Raw genomic sequence first — 14518 nt, forward strand, 5'->3', positions numbered from 1 at the left:
GTCCCGCCGGTGGTTTGTGCACCGGCTTGGCCCTCTGGCAGGTGTCGCACCTCGCGACGTAGTCCGCGACTTCCCCTCTCAGTCTGGGCCACCAAAAGTCCCTTGCGACTAATTCCACCGTTTTTTCCGTGCCAAAGTGCCCGGCCGTGGGTGCGTCGTGCAACTGCTGCAGTACCTTGGCGCGAAGTTCATCTCCCGGCACGTAGATGGCCCCTTTACGTAAGAGCAAGCCGTCCCGTATCTGGAACTCGTTGCTCTTCGCCGTGCCCTTGTGCACCTCGGCCATCTTCGCCTGCGCGAATGAGTCGTCCTGCAACGCCCGCCGCACCGCATCCAGGTCTACTGTGGCTGAAGCGCACGCCCACGCTGTTGGCGCGAAGATGTGCATGGCTGCCGCTGGCGTCGCCTCTTCGAGGTATTGCGGTTTTCGGGACAGTGCATCCGCCATGATGTTGGTGTCGCCTGGGACGTACTCTATTCGGAAATCGAAGTCAGCAAAGAACTCCGCCCAACGTATCTGCCTCTGGTTCAGGAACTTCGCCGTGCGCCAGTGCTCCAGATTCTTGTGGTCCGTGCAGACCTGCACCGTGTGCTTGGCGCCGATCAGGAAGTGCCTCCATGCTTTGAATGCTGCATGAATGGCAAGCAACTCCCTGTCCCAGATGGTGTAGTTCTGCTCCGACTTGCTGAGCTTTCTGGAGTAGAACGCTCCCGGTCTCCAGACCCCCTGTGGGTCCCTCTGCAGCAGGACAGCTCCCACTGCTCTATCGGACGCGTCTGTCTCTACCCGCATCGGTCTGCTGGGGTCGATATGCAGCAGTTGCTCTTCCGACGCGAAGAGACGCTTGAGTGCCTGAAAGGACTGCTCTGCCTGCTCCGTCCAGATGAATTTCTTTTTCTTGGAGCTTAGCGTGTCCGTAATAGCCGCCGTCTGCATCGCGAACCCTTTGATAAACTTGCGACAGAAGTTGGCGAAGCCGACAAACCGCTGGACCTCCTTCCGGTTGCGCGGGCTCTTCCAATCCAACACCGCTCGCACCTTGGCGCTGTCCATGGCTAGCCCCTTGTCCGACAACTTGTAACCCAAGAAATCCACCTCCGTCGTGTCGAACTGGCACTTCTCCAGTTTGGCGTACAGTCTATGCTGCTGCAACCTCTCCAGCACCTCCCGAACGTCTTGGTCATGCGCTTGCTGCGACTCGGAGAATATCAGGATGTCATCCAGAAAGCAGACGCACTTCTTGTAGAGGAGTCCCGCCAACACATGATGCATGAAAGCTTGAAAACAGTGAGAACCGTTTTGCAATCCAAACGGCATCACTCTGTACTCGTAGGTGCCCAGAGGCGTGAACATGGCTGTCTTCCACTCATCGCCCTCCCTCATGCGGATGAGATTGTACGCCCCTCGCAGGTCCAACTTGGTAAACACGCGTCCCTTGCGCACCGTCGCCAGTAGGTCGTCAATCCTGGGCATGGGGAAATCAGAGGGCTTGGTCATCTTGTTCAAGAGGCGAAAATCCACCACCAGCCTCTTTTGGGGCGTGTCCTTCTTCTTCACAAAGAAAACAGGACTGCCCCCTACTGCCCTGGACTCCCGGATGAAACCGCGCTCCAAATTGTGATCTATGAACTGTTTGAGTTCCTGTAGTTCATCCTCAGACATGGAATACAGCTTCCCCTTCGGTAGCGTCGCCCCTGGTAGGAGGTCAATCTTGCAGTCATATTGCCTGTGCGGTGGTAACTTGTCAGCCTCCTTCTCGCAGAAGACCTCCAGAAAGTCCGCGTATTTGTGGGGGACTGCTTGCAACGTTCCCAACTGCAGTTGTGATTCCTCCTCCTCTCTCTCCTGTCCGGGCAGGATGCAGTGTTCTGCGCAGTAAGAGGAGCCGAAGATCAGCTGTCGCTGGTACCAAGCCAGTGTCGGACTGTGCCTGTCCAGCCAACTCATGCCCAACACAATGGGTGTGTCCGACAGTCGTGTGACGTTAAAACTGATGACTTCCCTGTGGTTGCCAAGGCGCATCACCATTGGCGGCGTTTGCTTCACCACCTGCCCCCCCAGCAACTCTCTGCCATCCACTGTGACGACTTGCAGGGGCAGAGTGGCCGGTAATAGCTGTATAGCGTGCTGCTCCACAAAATCCTGTGCTATAAAGTCTGCGTTGCTTCCAGAATCCACAGAAAGCGGGACTTCGATAGTGACGCCATCGGGCAGCTGGAGAGATGCTGTGAGTTGCACTACTGGTTTGGGTGGGAGGGGGTCTGTGGGTTGCAAGATCGCTGGGGACTGCTTCAGTGATGCGTCTGGCTGGGCCCCAGTGCCTCTGTCTCCAGCCAGACATCGTCGTTTCCCTGCTGGTGTTCGCTGTGTTGCGTGGCCGCTTTCACCGTTGCGGAGGCTGCAGTGTGCTTGGAGCTCCTCTGGGGACACTCTTTCGCCAAGTGTTGAGAGCTGTCGCATATATAACACTTCCTGGTCCCTCTAGGAGGTTTAGTCTTGACTGCCGCCGGTGCAGGGGCTCTGGTAGCTGACTGAGCCCTGGCTCCTCCCACCTCCATAGGTTCCACTCCCCCTCCTGGCGGAGGTGTAGATTGCGCACGCGTAGCGTCCCTGGGAACGAAAGAGAAACTTCTCGCTGCTTCGCGCCCTCCACGTCCTTCGTCTCTGCACCACGGACGTTCTTCCAGCCTCACCCCCACAGTCAGCGCCCTTTGGACCACCTCCTGCGTGCTCCGGGGCCTCTCCCCCCTCGCAATTTCGTCTTTAACAGCACTGCTTAAACCCTCCCAGAATAGGTCTCTGACTGGGGGCGAATCCCGGTCCCATTCCAAGGCACTGACCAGCGCAAAAAAGCGGGCGTGATACTGGCGTACGCTCGCCCTCCCTTGTTTCAGTCCATGAATCTCCCGTCGGGCAAGATCCACGTCAATGGTAGATAAAAAGCACGCATCCATCGCTTTGATAAAGGCATCTGCATTCTGAAGCGCCGGATCTTTATCCCTCCACAAATTGCGTAGCCACGCTTTAGCATCCCCATGCAAATGGGATAGTATAAACCCCACTTTCTCTTCCTCATCCCTAAAGTCTTTCGCCAGCAGTTGCAGTGCGCACATTACGTCTGCTCGAAAATTGGGGTACTGTTGTAAATTCCCATCGAAGTGAGCCACAAGCCCTCCTGCTCTCCGTGCCAACCCAACCCCCTCCGGTCTGGGTCCTGGCTGCCCATGCTTAACCAATGCTTCAAACCTGGCGTGGAGATCTCTGTAGGCGGCTGCCGCATCCTCCTCCCTTTTCTTGGATGCCTGTACCTCCGCGTTCAATTGGGTCACTGCCTGTTGCAGCGCTGAAATTTTCTCTGCTTCCGTCATCTCTGCCAACCGTTGTGAGCTCGCTCCCAAACACCAATTTCCTCCTCTCGCTGCTTCTGCCTCCGCTGCGAGGTATCAGGTGTCCGAAGCTTAAAAGAGACGGGTCTTACTGTCAGGGCTGCCACTCAGTCCCAGCTCACATAGGACCACGTTAGCCAGCGTTCAGGTTAAAAGAGTCTTTATTGGATTACAGTTTCCATTTCCAAACTGCAATATGCAGCCCTACTTCTTCTAGGTCAGACCGGCGAAGACCCGTCTGAGTCTCCGCCTCTAGCACACCAGCTTAATACCCTAGCCTTGCTCCACCTCCTGCGCCTTTCCCTCCGTCTCTGGGTCCTTCTGCCCCCCGGGGTCTCCTTTTTCCTACTCTCTTCTGACGCGGACCCCCCTGACCCTTCCGCCTCCTTGCGGCGGGCTTTGGGACCTGGTTCACTCTCTGGGCTGCTTACTGCGCCAGCTTCCGCTACATTTGAACTTGGCGCGCGCGCCCAACTCTCAACCTTCCTCTTGATCGTTTCGTCGCTCCCCGAGGTGGGCGTGACTACTCCTGACTCATGCCCTCCCTCCTTCTGAAAGCCTCCGGAACCCGATATCTGGTCCCCTTTCTCCCCGCTGTTCCCGTCTGTGTACGTGGGTCCCGATCTCCAACTGCTGCTCTCTGATTCCTCTCTGGACCCTTCTTCCTGGGGTGTCCCCCTGCTTTCCCCCCTTGCTCTGACTGCTGGCGCTCCCTTCTGGGAATCCTCGGACTCACTGGATAAGCTCGGCGATCTCGGTTCGTCATCCCCACTCATCTTTCCTTCGTATTCCTCCCCCTCGCTCTCTGTCTCCTCCCTTCTCTGCGTCTCTGCTTCTGAACCCCTGACAGCGGTTTTTAGTTTTTGGTATCTTATGTGTGTTGCAAGCCGCCTTGAGTGCCATTCTGGAAAAAGGCAGGATAAAAACAAACTTAAAAATAGCAGCATAAGAACACAGGATTATTATGACCATAAACATCCCAAGAGAAAGCAAACAAGTATTTCTATACGCAACAACGGTGGCTAGAGTGTTAATTGCCAAATATTGGAAAGGGGATTCGTTACCAATGAAGGAAGAGTGTGTGAATATGCAGAGTTAGCCAAAACGACAGAAGCAACAAGAAATCACTTGAACTTAAGGGTTAAAAAAGGAAGGGATTGTTTCAAAAATTGTATGTGCAAACATGCTTCCCAAATCAAAACTTGGATGTGCCTAGAGTAAATTTCACAAAATAAAAGACAATTAGAGGAGGTATCCTATATATAAAGAGAAGATTGAAAGCATACTAGAACACAGAAAATGAAATAAAGAGAGATGATGAAGCTGTGAAGAGGTAGGGGAAAGTAATTTATTATATTAAGGATATGAACATGTACAGAAGAATAAATAGACTTGTGTACGTAAATGTAGAAGAAAAGATGTTTATCTGTAAATTTTAAAATGCAACTGTGACACACTTGGACAAGACACATGCAGCATGAAAAGTGGAAATAGAGCCACAATTCAAAATACAAGACACCGTAATAATCGGCATGATTTATTATTACACATTTATATCCCACGGTGCCTTCAAGGCACTCAAAGTGGCAAACATGCCTTCTCCCCCAGGTCTACTTGACCTTCACAACAACCCTGCGAGGTAGCCTGGCCTGAGAGATCGTGTGTGGATGAGCCAAAGTCACCCAGTGGCCAGAGCAGCGCACGGAAACGCCGTTTAGCTTCCCGCTGGAGCGGTACCTATTTATCTACTTGTACTTTGATGTGCTTTCGGACTGCTAGATTGGCGGGAGCAGCGACTGAGCAACGGGAGCTCACCCCGTCGCGGGGATTCAAACCGCCGACCTTCTGATCAGCAAGTCCTAGGCTCTGTGGTTTAACCCACAGCACCACCTGCATCCCGGTATGTGTACAATGAGAGATATAACCTCCATTCGTGTTCACATATTCTGAAGGCTTTGATGCAGCCCATAAGTCGCACAGAAACCGATGCTAATTGTGACTTTGGCCCACAGGGGAGAAAGAGCCCTGAGCAACATGGGCAGTCAGGTCTCGCACCTGGAACTCAGGTCTTGCTGCCAGCGTGCACAGGATTGCTGCCGCGCATCGAAGCCATGAGCGCTGCTTGGCGCAGCAGACTCCCGCGACAGTTGCCTCTGGGACAGAACAGGATTTGCATATAGAGTTTTTATTTTTCTGCTTTCCTACAAAACCAGATTTTATCGATGGCACAAACACAAAAAACACAAGAGGAAAAAAATAAATTAAATTATATCTTTTTCTACTTTAAAAAGTGCAGCTACTGCTATATAAATAAATATCGCGATTCGCAACCGGCCATTTTGCAATGTCCTGCTTTTTTAAGAAAGGAAGAGGCACAACCAGTTATACCCTGAGATTGCCAAGAGGCTCTGAATCACCAGTCCGAGTTGGTGGCAAACTTAGCAAGGAAGGGAACGTTTAGGGCTGAGGCTCAGTGGCAGAACATCTGCTAGCATGAAAAGGTCACGGGTTCAACTCCTGGCATTTCCAGGTACAGCTGGGAATCTTCCCCATCTCAAATCCTGGAAAGCTGTTGGCGGTCTGTGCAGACAAACCTGAGCTACATAAGGAAAATGGTTTGACCTGGTGTAATGTTAACGGCTACAATTAAACTTTGAGATATTAGATTCAGATTTCAAACATTCACCAAGGTCTGAATTAAGCTCCAGGGCCAGATCTACAATTTTTGCCCTGAAGGGCAAAGGTCAGCCCTGTTGCCCTCTGCCCTGGCACCGGATTCAGGAGGCTTGGCATATAACTCAAAAGCTTTGGGCGAGCAAACCAAATCCAACAGCAAGGGCTGCCCATTCACAATACCAAACTAAGCTGTTGTGGAGAAAGAACAGCAATATGTAACTGACCTATGGGACTCACTGCCACAGGATTAATGTATACATCATTTCATGGATTCATGGAAGATAATCCTGAGACTGGATATGGGCTGGCGAGTTCAACAGAGCCTCCTTGCTCCAGTGTGTCCTGCTGACCAGCTCCCTGGTGCCACATTAGTGCCCAGAAGCAGAGGCAGAGAGCAGGACGCAATGGGTGGAATGCAGCCAAGAGAGTCCACTAGCGCAAGGACTTCTGGCTGCGCAATGCAAAATCCCCTGCCTCTCTTCTCCCTGCTGCTCCCACCCAGCTCTGGTCCACGGGGTCTGGGGAATCCCCAGAACAGATTTAGGGGTGCACAGAGACAGAGAAAGTCCTGTCGCACAGCCCAAAGTCCTAGCGGGAGCCCTTTACTGAACGCTGCCCGATGGAGCCAGGCAATGCGTGTGCACGCAAAGAAAGACCAAGGCTGGCATCCAAAGGCCCAGACCACCCGCCTAGGTCCCCAGGTGGACCAGGGAAGGCTCTGGGGGTGTTCACAGGGGCGCCATCAAGTCCTGGCCTCCCCAGGAGGCAGATGCCAACTCTGCTAAAACAAAACGAAAGTGGTGTCCTCGGCTGGGGTAGCAACCGCTAGACTTCGATGTCCACGTCCCCCTCCTCGTTCTCGCCACTGTCCTCCTCGTCTGGCAGCCCCCGGGGGACGGGCTGCGGGCCCCCAAACTGTGAGAGCTTGGCTGCCTTCTGCTCCAGGCTCTGCTTCCGCCATTTGATCCTCCTGTTCTGGAACCAGACTTTCACCTGCAAGGCAGAAGGGCAGAAAGTGGAAGGAGGCCGAGCAAGGAACCGATCCTGTCCCAATCCCGACAGCATCAGCGCGCAAGGATGCCCCCTTGCCCGTCTGATTTGGGCTCCCTTCCAACTCTACTACGAGTCTATGGTTCTAACTCCCTCAACCGTTCCTCCCCAGACACACTGACCAGATGTCTGGAAGCTGTGGCTGGATGGTTACGTGGGAGCCGGTTGAAGCTAAATCCTTCGAAGACAGAGGTCCTGTGGCTGGGGCGGGACGATATGGGATCGAGGGGGCAACTCCCATCTCTTGCGGGGGTGCAATTAGTGCCAGCACCGTCCGTTAAGAGTTTGGGTGTAATCTTCGACACCTCCCTTTCCATGGAGGCACAGATTGCAGCTATAACAAAGGCGGCATTTTTCCATCTCCGCCAAGCTAAGCAGTTGGCTCCTTACCTCTCTCGCCCTGACCTAGCCACTGTGATCCATGCGACGGTCACCTCCAGACTGGATTATTGTAACTCGCTCTACGTGGGGCTGCCCTTGAGACTGACCCAGAAACTCCAGCGGGTGCAGAATGCCATGGAGAGACTCCTTACGGGGTCCTCGCTGTGGGATCACATTCACCCGGTGCTATACCAGCAGCACTGGCTCCCGGCGGAGTACAGGATCAGGTTTAAGGTGCTGGTTTTAACCTTTAAAGCCCTATACGGCCTAGGACCCTCGTACCTACGGGACCGCCTCTCCTGGTATGTCCCACGGAGGACCTTACGGTCTTCAAATAAAAACATCTTGGAGGTCCCAGGCCACAGAGAGGTTAGGCTGGCCTCAACCAGAGACAGGGCTTTTTCTGCTGTGACTCCAATCTGGTGGAACGCTCTGTCCAAAGAGACTAGGGCCCTGTGGGACTTGACATCTTTCCGCAGGGCCTGCAAGACAGAGCTGTTCCACCAGGCCTTTGGCCAAGGCACAGCCTGACTCCCTCCCTCGGCAATCTTCGCGGAGCTCTGGCCCAATGGTTGCCAGTGGCTTGATTTGAATTAATTTTATAATGAATGATTTTAGAGTGTTGTTTGTGTTGTACTTTTGTACTGTTTTATTGTTGTTAGCCGCCCTGAGCCCGGCTTCGGCTGGGGATGGCGGGATATAAATAAAATTTTTTTTTATTATTATTATTATTATTATTATTATTATTATTATTATTATTATTATTATTATCAGGCCTGCCTTCCAGGTCCTTGACCACCTGGGTCTCTCCTTGATACAAGATGCCACTTCTTAAGAGAGTCTAACAATAAAACGAGGAACAGGCTGGTGAGACAAGGACTGCTGCAGTTGACACAAGATCCTATCACCAAGGCAACTATCTGTAAACAAACACTAAACATCCATCAAAATGGCAAAAGTAGTTTCCAAAATAGGTTTTATCTCAAACAATAGCAAACCCAGTAAATAAAGTGTTCACTTGTAATAATATGTCAATGGTTCAGTGCTCATTTCTTCTTTTATCTTGAATAATTGCAAACGCAGCAATAAAGAGTCCACTTGTGACATATCAGTGATTCAGAGCTCCAGTAATGCGACGTTTCGTTGCTAAATGTGGGATGTGATCAATGAGAGGCAGTCAAGTACAACATTCCATGTAATGCTAGAGAAGACATGCGAGGGAATGTTTGGTCCAGCCAGTCAAAACTTCCTGTTCCTCCCGGCTGGAGCATCCTTCCTTTCGCATGTGATGGAAGGTGGGTGTGACTTTACCTGTCCAGGTAACAAAAGGACGAGTCACGCAGCACCCCTCCTCTCTTTTTGACTTCCTTCTTCATTGGACCAGCTTTTAGCTAGGACTGCTGTGCTAGCTTCCCAACTTGCAGAAGCACTGGGATTATTCCCCCATATGGGGTAGATCCACATGTACATATTTGTAACTAAGTCTGCCTTCAGGGATCCAACTGTGAACTGATGTGAGTAAACTTCTTTTATTGACTTTGAATAAGATTGGGGCGTCTTTATTCTTTTAAGAGGGAACTTACTAGGAACGCACAATTCAATCTAAGAGAGACTGAACTGTATAATAGTGAGAGGCTCACACGAGCCTGCAACCAGCTATCTGCTGTGCTCTGTAAAGGGGAATGTAAACTCTGCTAATTAAAGGAACTTGCTAGTGCAAGTTAGGAAGGATATTAAAGGTAAAGGGACCCCTGACCATTAGGTCCAGTCGTGGCCGACTCTGGGGTTGCGGCGCTCAGCTCGCTTTACTGGCTGAGGGAGCCGGCGTACAGCTTCCAGGTCATGTGGCCAGCAGGACTAAGTCGCTTCTGGCGAAACCAGAGCAGCGCACGGAAACGCTGTTTACCTTCCCGCCAGAGCGGTACCTATTTATCCACTTGCACTTTGACATGCTTTCGAACTGCTAGGTTAGCAGGAGCAGGGACCCAGCAACGGGAGCTCACCCCGTCGCGGGGATTCGAACCGCCGACCTTCTGATCAGCAAGTCCTAGGCTCTGTGGTTTAACCCACAGTGCCACCCGCATCCCTAGGAAGGATATTAATAAACAATAAATCCTCTCCTGCCACCTTGTTTTTTTCCAATATTTATTATTTTTTTTTTTCCAAATATCTTAAACACAATACATTTTAACAATATTATTCTCCTTTAAATCTATATATAGATATAGAAGATATAGATTCTCCTGCCACCCTGAACATTCCCACACTAAAGTGCTTGCTCATTGAGCTTTGTAGTAAATAATATACAAGAGAAGGCAGGATGTAAACGACTTGAAGCAGGGATACCCCTGTCCCCCCCTCCACTGGGAGGAGCGCAGAAAGAGGAGGATGTCCTTCAGTTTAATTCTCCTTCTTAAGAGAGGGCCGGAGGGGAAGGAGGCTGAGCTTCCTCCTGGCCTGGCTGTGTGTGTTGGGGGGGGTGGGGGCACTGCCTACCTGGGTTTCTGTGAGGTGCAGGGTGGCGGCCAGGTCTACGCGCTCGTTGCCCACCATGTACTGCTGCTTGAGGAACTCTTTCTCCAGCCGGTCCAGCTGCTCTGGCGTGAAGACGGTGCGCACCCTCTTCATCTTGCAGGGACCCCCCGATCTCCACGAAAGGGGAGCCCCCAGGGAACCAGCCAGGGCACAGTGAGCAAACTCCAGCTCTGGAATGGCAAAGGGGGAGATATCCTCGTGACACGGGGGTCAAGGAAAAATACGCCACAGGCCAGATTAGCGACTAGCCTGGGAGAAGCTGAGGGGGAGGGGGAGCAGGTCATCGAACCACAGACTTGTAGAGTTGGAAGGGCCCCCTTGAGTCATCCAGTCCAACCCCCTGCAATGAGCCCTGGCAGATGCTGGACATCCAAGCTGTGACCCACCCACATCCCCCCCAGAATCACACGGCAGCAAGGAATTTGCGGCCGCCCAGTGGGATTTATTTGTCGTAAAACCACTGGCAGGCCAGCTTTCATTTCTAAGCAACACCAAGGCGGCTTGCAGGACAATAAATTGGGCGACACAGAAGAAAGCATAGCAGTGCCCAGAACTCTGCAGAGATGCTGCCTGTCAGTGCAGGGAATGCTGAGCCACGGATTTATTCTTGCACCCTCCATTCCATCTGCCAAAGAGGATGCAAATCTGCCTGTGACATGACACACATGACAAATCTATGCCTTGGGCCCAATCCGCATAAGGTGTTGTAGAATCCCCTTGGCACCCCTGAACCTGCTTTCTCTCAGATGATCCATGGGGCTGGAGACTGGCTCCTGTGGGCATAAGGGGCATGGAGGGGGGGGGGCTTCAAATAAACTGGTCCCAAACCGTTCAGGGCTTTCGAGGTCTTTAGGGTTTGAGGATCCTTTGAGCCGAATTTGCCGTGGCCTTTTAGAACAATAAACTCATTGCCTGACTTATGAGCTTGGGAGGGAATGGGCAGCCGGCACCACTGACGCAGAATCGGTGCAATTTGATCCGCCCGCCTGGACCCCAACGCCTTCTGCAGTCCCTGGGCTGCCATTGCTGCAACCAGGAAGGCGCGCCAGAGGCCGGGTCTGCTTTCCCCCAATGAGTCCCAGTTGGGCTTTTGCTACAGTCATGGTCTCACCTGGGGGAAGCCCCATTCAGTTCAATACTTTGGAGTAGACACTATTTTCAAAGCAGATTCAAGCGCACACCACTCAATGTATGTCACATAATTAAGAGGGTTGGGGGACCTTTTTTATTTAATCACTGCATTCCACCTTTTCCTGAAAGGAGCTCTGGGTGGTGTCAGAAGCAGACCTACATTTTGGGGGCCCTGAACCTTGAACTGTTATGGGGCCCCTTCACAACCAGAAAGTCTTCAATGGGGTGGTTCCTCAACAGATCACAACACCTTCACAACAGCTGGGCTATCGACTCTCCGACTTTGGGAACGTTGAAATACATACAACAAAAAATGTGACTCAAACTGGGTTTACCAAACCCAAAACCTTTAAGCAACATGGACTAAATTCGCTTCTCAGGGCCCTCCAGGATTGGGGCCATGAAGCTTCATTCGTTTCAGAGGAGATCTGCCCTATACATGGTCCTCCCCCTCCTCATTTAATCCGCCCAACAACCCTGTAAGGGAGGCAGTGCCGGATTTATGCATAAGCTAAAGCTCCAGCTTAGGGCCCCACTCCCTTGGGGGCCCCAAAATAATTTAAAGGGGGGAAAACTGGATGTACATTTCCAAAATATGAGTTATAAAATAAAACCTACATTCAGCAACAGTGTTGTGTTGTGTGGGCTTCTATTTGTTATATGCAAATGGCTTGAGATACCTATGAGGTCCATAAATTACCATATAGCATACTGTATATTCAACACAAAAAACAGCAACTATTTGTTGTTGACAAAGGACAGCGGGAAATATAAAGGGCCCCATTACCTTCAGTAGAGGTTTGGCTGAGGAAATCACTGGCCCCCAAGGTGACTCTGCAAGTGGGGCAATGAACCTTGGTGCCCCAGGTCCCAGTGTGACACAAACCGCTACACCACACCTGCGCCAGAAACCCCTTTCCAAAAAACCTGGACTTTCCCCCCTTTTTGCGAGAAGGAAATAGAGGGGAAATTGCCCTGGGAAGTGGGGAGGGTCGCCTGCTTCCATGCGGGTCCTCTAACCTCGCTCCAAATCCCTCGTCAGGACGGCTGCGCAATAAGCCCCCAGGGGCTACAGGCAGGACGGCTCAATGTGGAGCCTCCCGAGTCAGAGGCAGTCTACACCTGAGCACGGTCCTGAGACGACACCCCACCCATTGCCCCCCGCAAGATGCTGGCTCTTATGCCCGTTCCCACGTGCACGCCTGCCCCGCACTCCCGGGGTCCCCGTCTCGGCTCTCACCTGGCCTCCTGCAGCCGGTCGGGGCGCACTGGCGGGGCGGCAGCGGGAGCAGCGCGGGGGTCCTCTCGCCCAAGCAGACGGCGGGGACCGGCAGGAACCGGAGGGCGCAGCCGAAGCGCAGCGCGCCCGGGGTGGCGGCGGCGGCGGCCCAGAGGCTGGCCCCGGGCGCGCTCCGACGGGGCTGCTCGGGCTTGGCCAGCAGCGACTCGATGTCGAAGCGGCTCCGCGGCGGAGGCGCCGGGTCCCGGGTGGCCTCGACGGGCGGCTCGCCCAGCGCCGAGAAGAGCAGCGGCCGGCTCTGCAACATGCTGGCGACGGGGCGGGCCGGAGAGGTGGCCCAGCCGCGGGCGACGGGGGCTTTATAGGGCGGCCCCGTCCAGCCCGGAGGGCGTGGCCCGGGCCGGGGATGAAGCCTCCGGGGGCCGCGCCGTCGAGGAAAACTCCCCCTCGGCTGCTCCCTGCCGCGCCGTCGGGCTTGGCTTCCTCTCCTCGACGGGGCGGCCGGAGGAGACGCCTCGGGCGCGCAAATCCAGCAGCAGCCCGACACCCCCGACAGACCCCCTCTCTCCGTCCCGGGCGGCTAGCCCGACGGCGGCCCTGTCGGCCCTGTTGCTTCTCCCGGCCCTCCGCTGCCCCGTCCTTTCCCGGACGGGCAGCCGCTAGACTGTAGGCTCCGCGGGGCAGGGGCCTGCGTCCCCTTCGCCAGCCCCCAGAAGCGAGTCAGGAAGGGAGAGCTGTCGTCTGGATGTTGCGGCTGCCGCGTCCCGTGTTGCAAAGCCTGCACTCACGGCATGCATTTCCATGGGTCTACTTCGAGTAAGCGCTGCCGGAGTTGCCCTGTAAAGCGCCCCGCGCCCCCGTGGCACCCCCAGAACAACGGCCTTTGAGTGCTAACTGCACCCACCTGGTTGGCACCCGGCACCCTGCTTGCCTTTCCTAGAATCACGGAATTGCAGAGATCGGAGGGGTTCAAGGGTCATCTAGTCCAACCCCCTGCAATGCAGGGATCACAAGGAAAGCATCCAGGCGCTGCGCTCTAATCCGGATTTTGTAAGGGCCCAACGTGTAATAATAATAATAATTTATTATTTATACCCCACCCATCTGGCTGGGTTTCCTCAGCCACTCTGGGCGGCTTCCAACTGAATATTAAAAACAATACAACATCAGACATTAAAACTTCCCTAAAGAGAGCCGCCTTTGGTTGTCTTTTAAAAGTAAAATAGTTGTTTATTGCCTTGACATCTGCTGTAGGTGTTTGGAGGCTGCCGAGAGGTGATTCAGACTTGCTGGGGGGTGTTACCGTTTTATTTTTGTTCTTATTTTTATGATGCATTTTGTGTATTCTATAATGTAATTTTAGGTGGACCTCCCAGAGATCTATGAAAGATGGACAGTACAACACATTAAATAAATAATAAATATCCACATTTCTTGCCGTCCTCTTTGTTCTTTGCCACCCCAGCGACGTCCTTGTTGGCAACTTAGGAATATTGGAGACAATTGAGCAAAAACAACTGAGGTCACAAAAATGGTTATTAAGGTGTCAACACCGACAGCTTCTTTTCCACAATGGGCCGGGACATTTTCCCTTGAGGGCAATGTAGCCTTTTTAAAGCCTCTGGCTAGGCTGAATAGGGCTTACTCTCGAGTAAACGTGCCCAGAACTGCAAGGCAGATGGTGCAATGTTATATCTAGTTATTCAGATTTACGTCCCTCTACATTCAGTGGAGTTTCCTACTCCCGGGAAAATGTGCACTGGCTTGCGGCTTTAAATGCTGGTGTGTTCACACAGAAATAAGTTTCATAACCTGGTTGGTTTTTAGGGTGATTTACACCAGGGACTGAAATGCTGGAAGAAGCATTCCACTACCTTGTTAAGACACATAACTAAAGCTTTGCAGTGCATCAGGGAAAAACAAAAACCTGATCTCTGTTTGCCAATTAGCCATTTAACATTTGAGAATTGCAGGCATCAATGGCCTATCAGCAGAATTTCAAGGTTTTAGATCTGCATAGTGATCCTATTAAAGAGTCAGCTAATGGAAAAGGGATTGCAGGAAGATAATGAATGGAGGTTGGATTAAGGGGGGGGGGCCTGGCGCAGCTCCCCAAAT

The 14518-nt window shown here is 52.7% G+C and overlaps 1 protein-coding gene across 1 annotated transcript; it reads right to left on the reverse strand.

Annotated features, from left to right (window-relative positions):
- Nucleotides 1–5644: 5644 nt before the first annotated feature.
- LOC308594336 (homeobox protein notochord-like) lies at nt 5645–12707 on the reverse strand (the record flags this gene model as incomplete). The annotated part of the gene is made up of 3 exons (XM_081207448.1): nt 5645–7056; nt 9991–10199; nt 12401–12707. 3 exons carry the CDS (start codon nt 12705–12707, stop codon nt 6889–6891), a joined length of 684 nt encoding a protein of 227 aa, XP_081063574.1. The 3' UTR covers nt 5645–6888.
- Nucleotides 12708–14518: the final 1811 nt, after the last annotated feature.

Source organism: Podarcis bocagei (genome assembly GCF_964188305.1).
Source record: "Podarcis bocagei genome assembly, chromosome: 9".
NCBI lineage: Eukaryota > Metazoa > Chordata > Lepidosauria > Squamata > Lacertidae > Podarcis > Podarcis bocagei.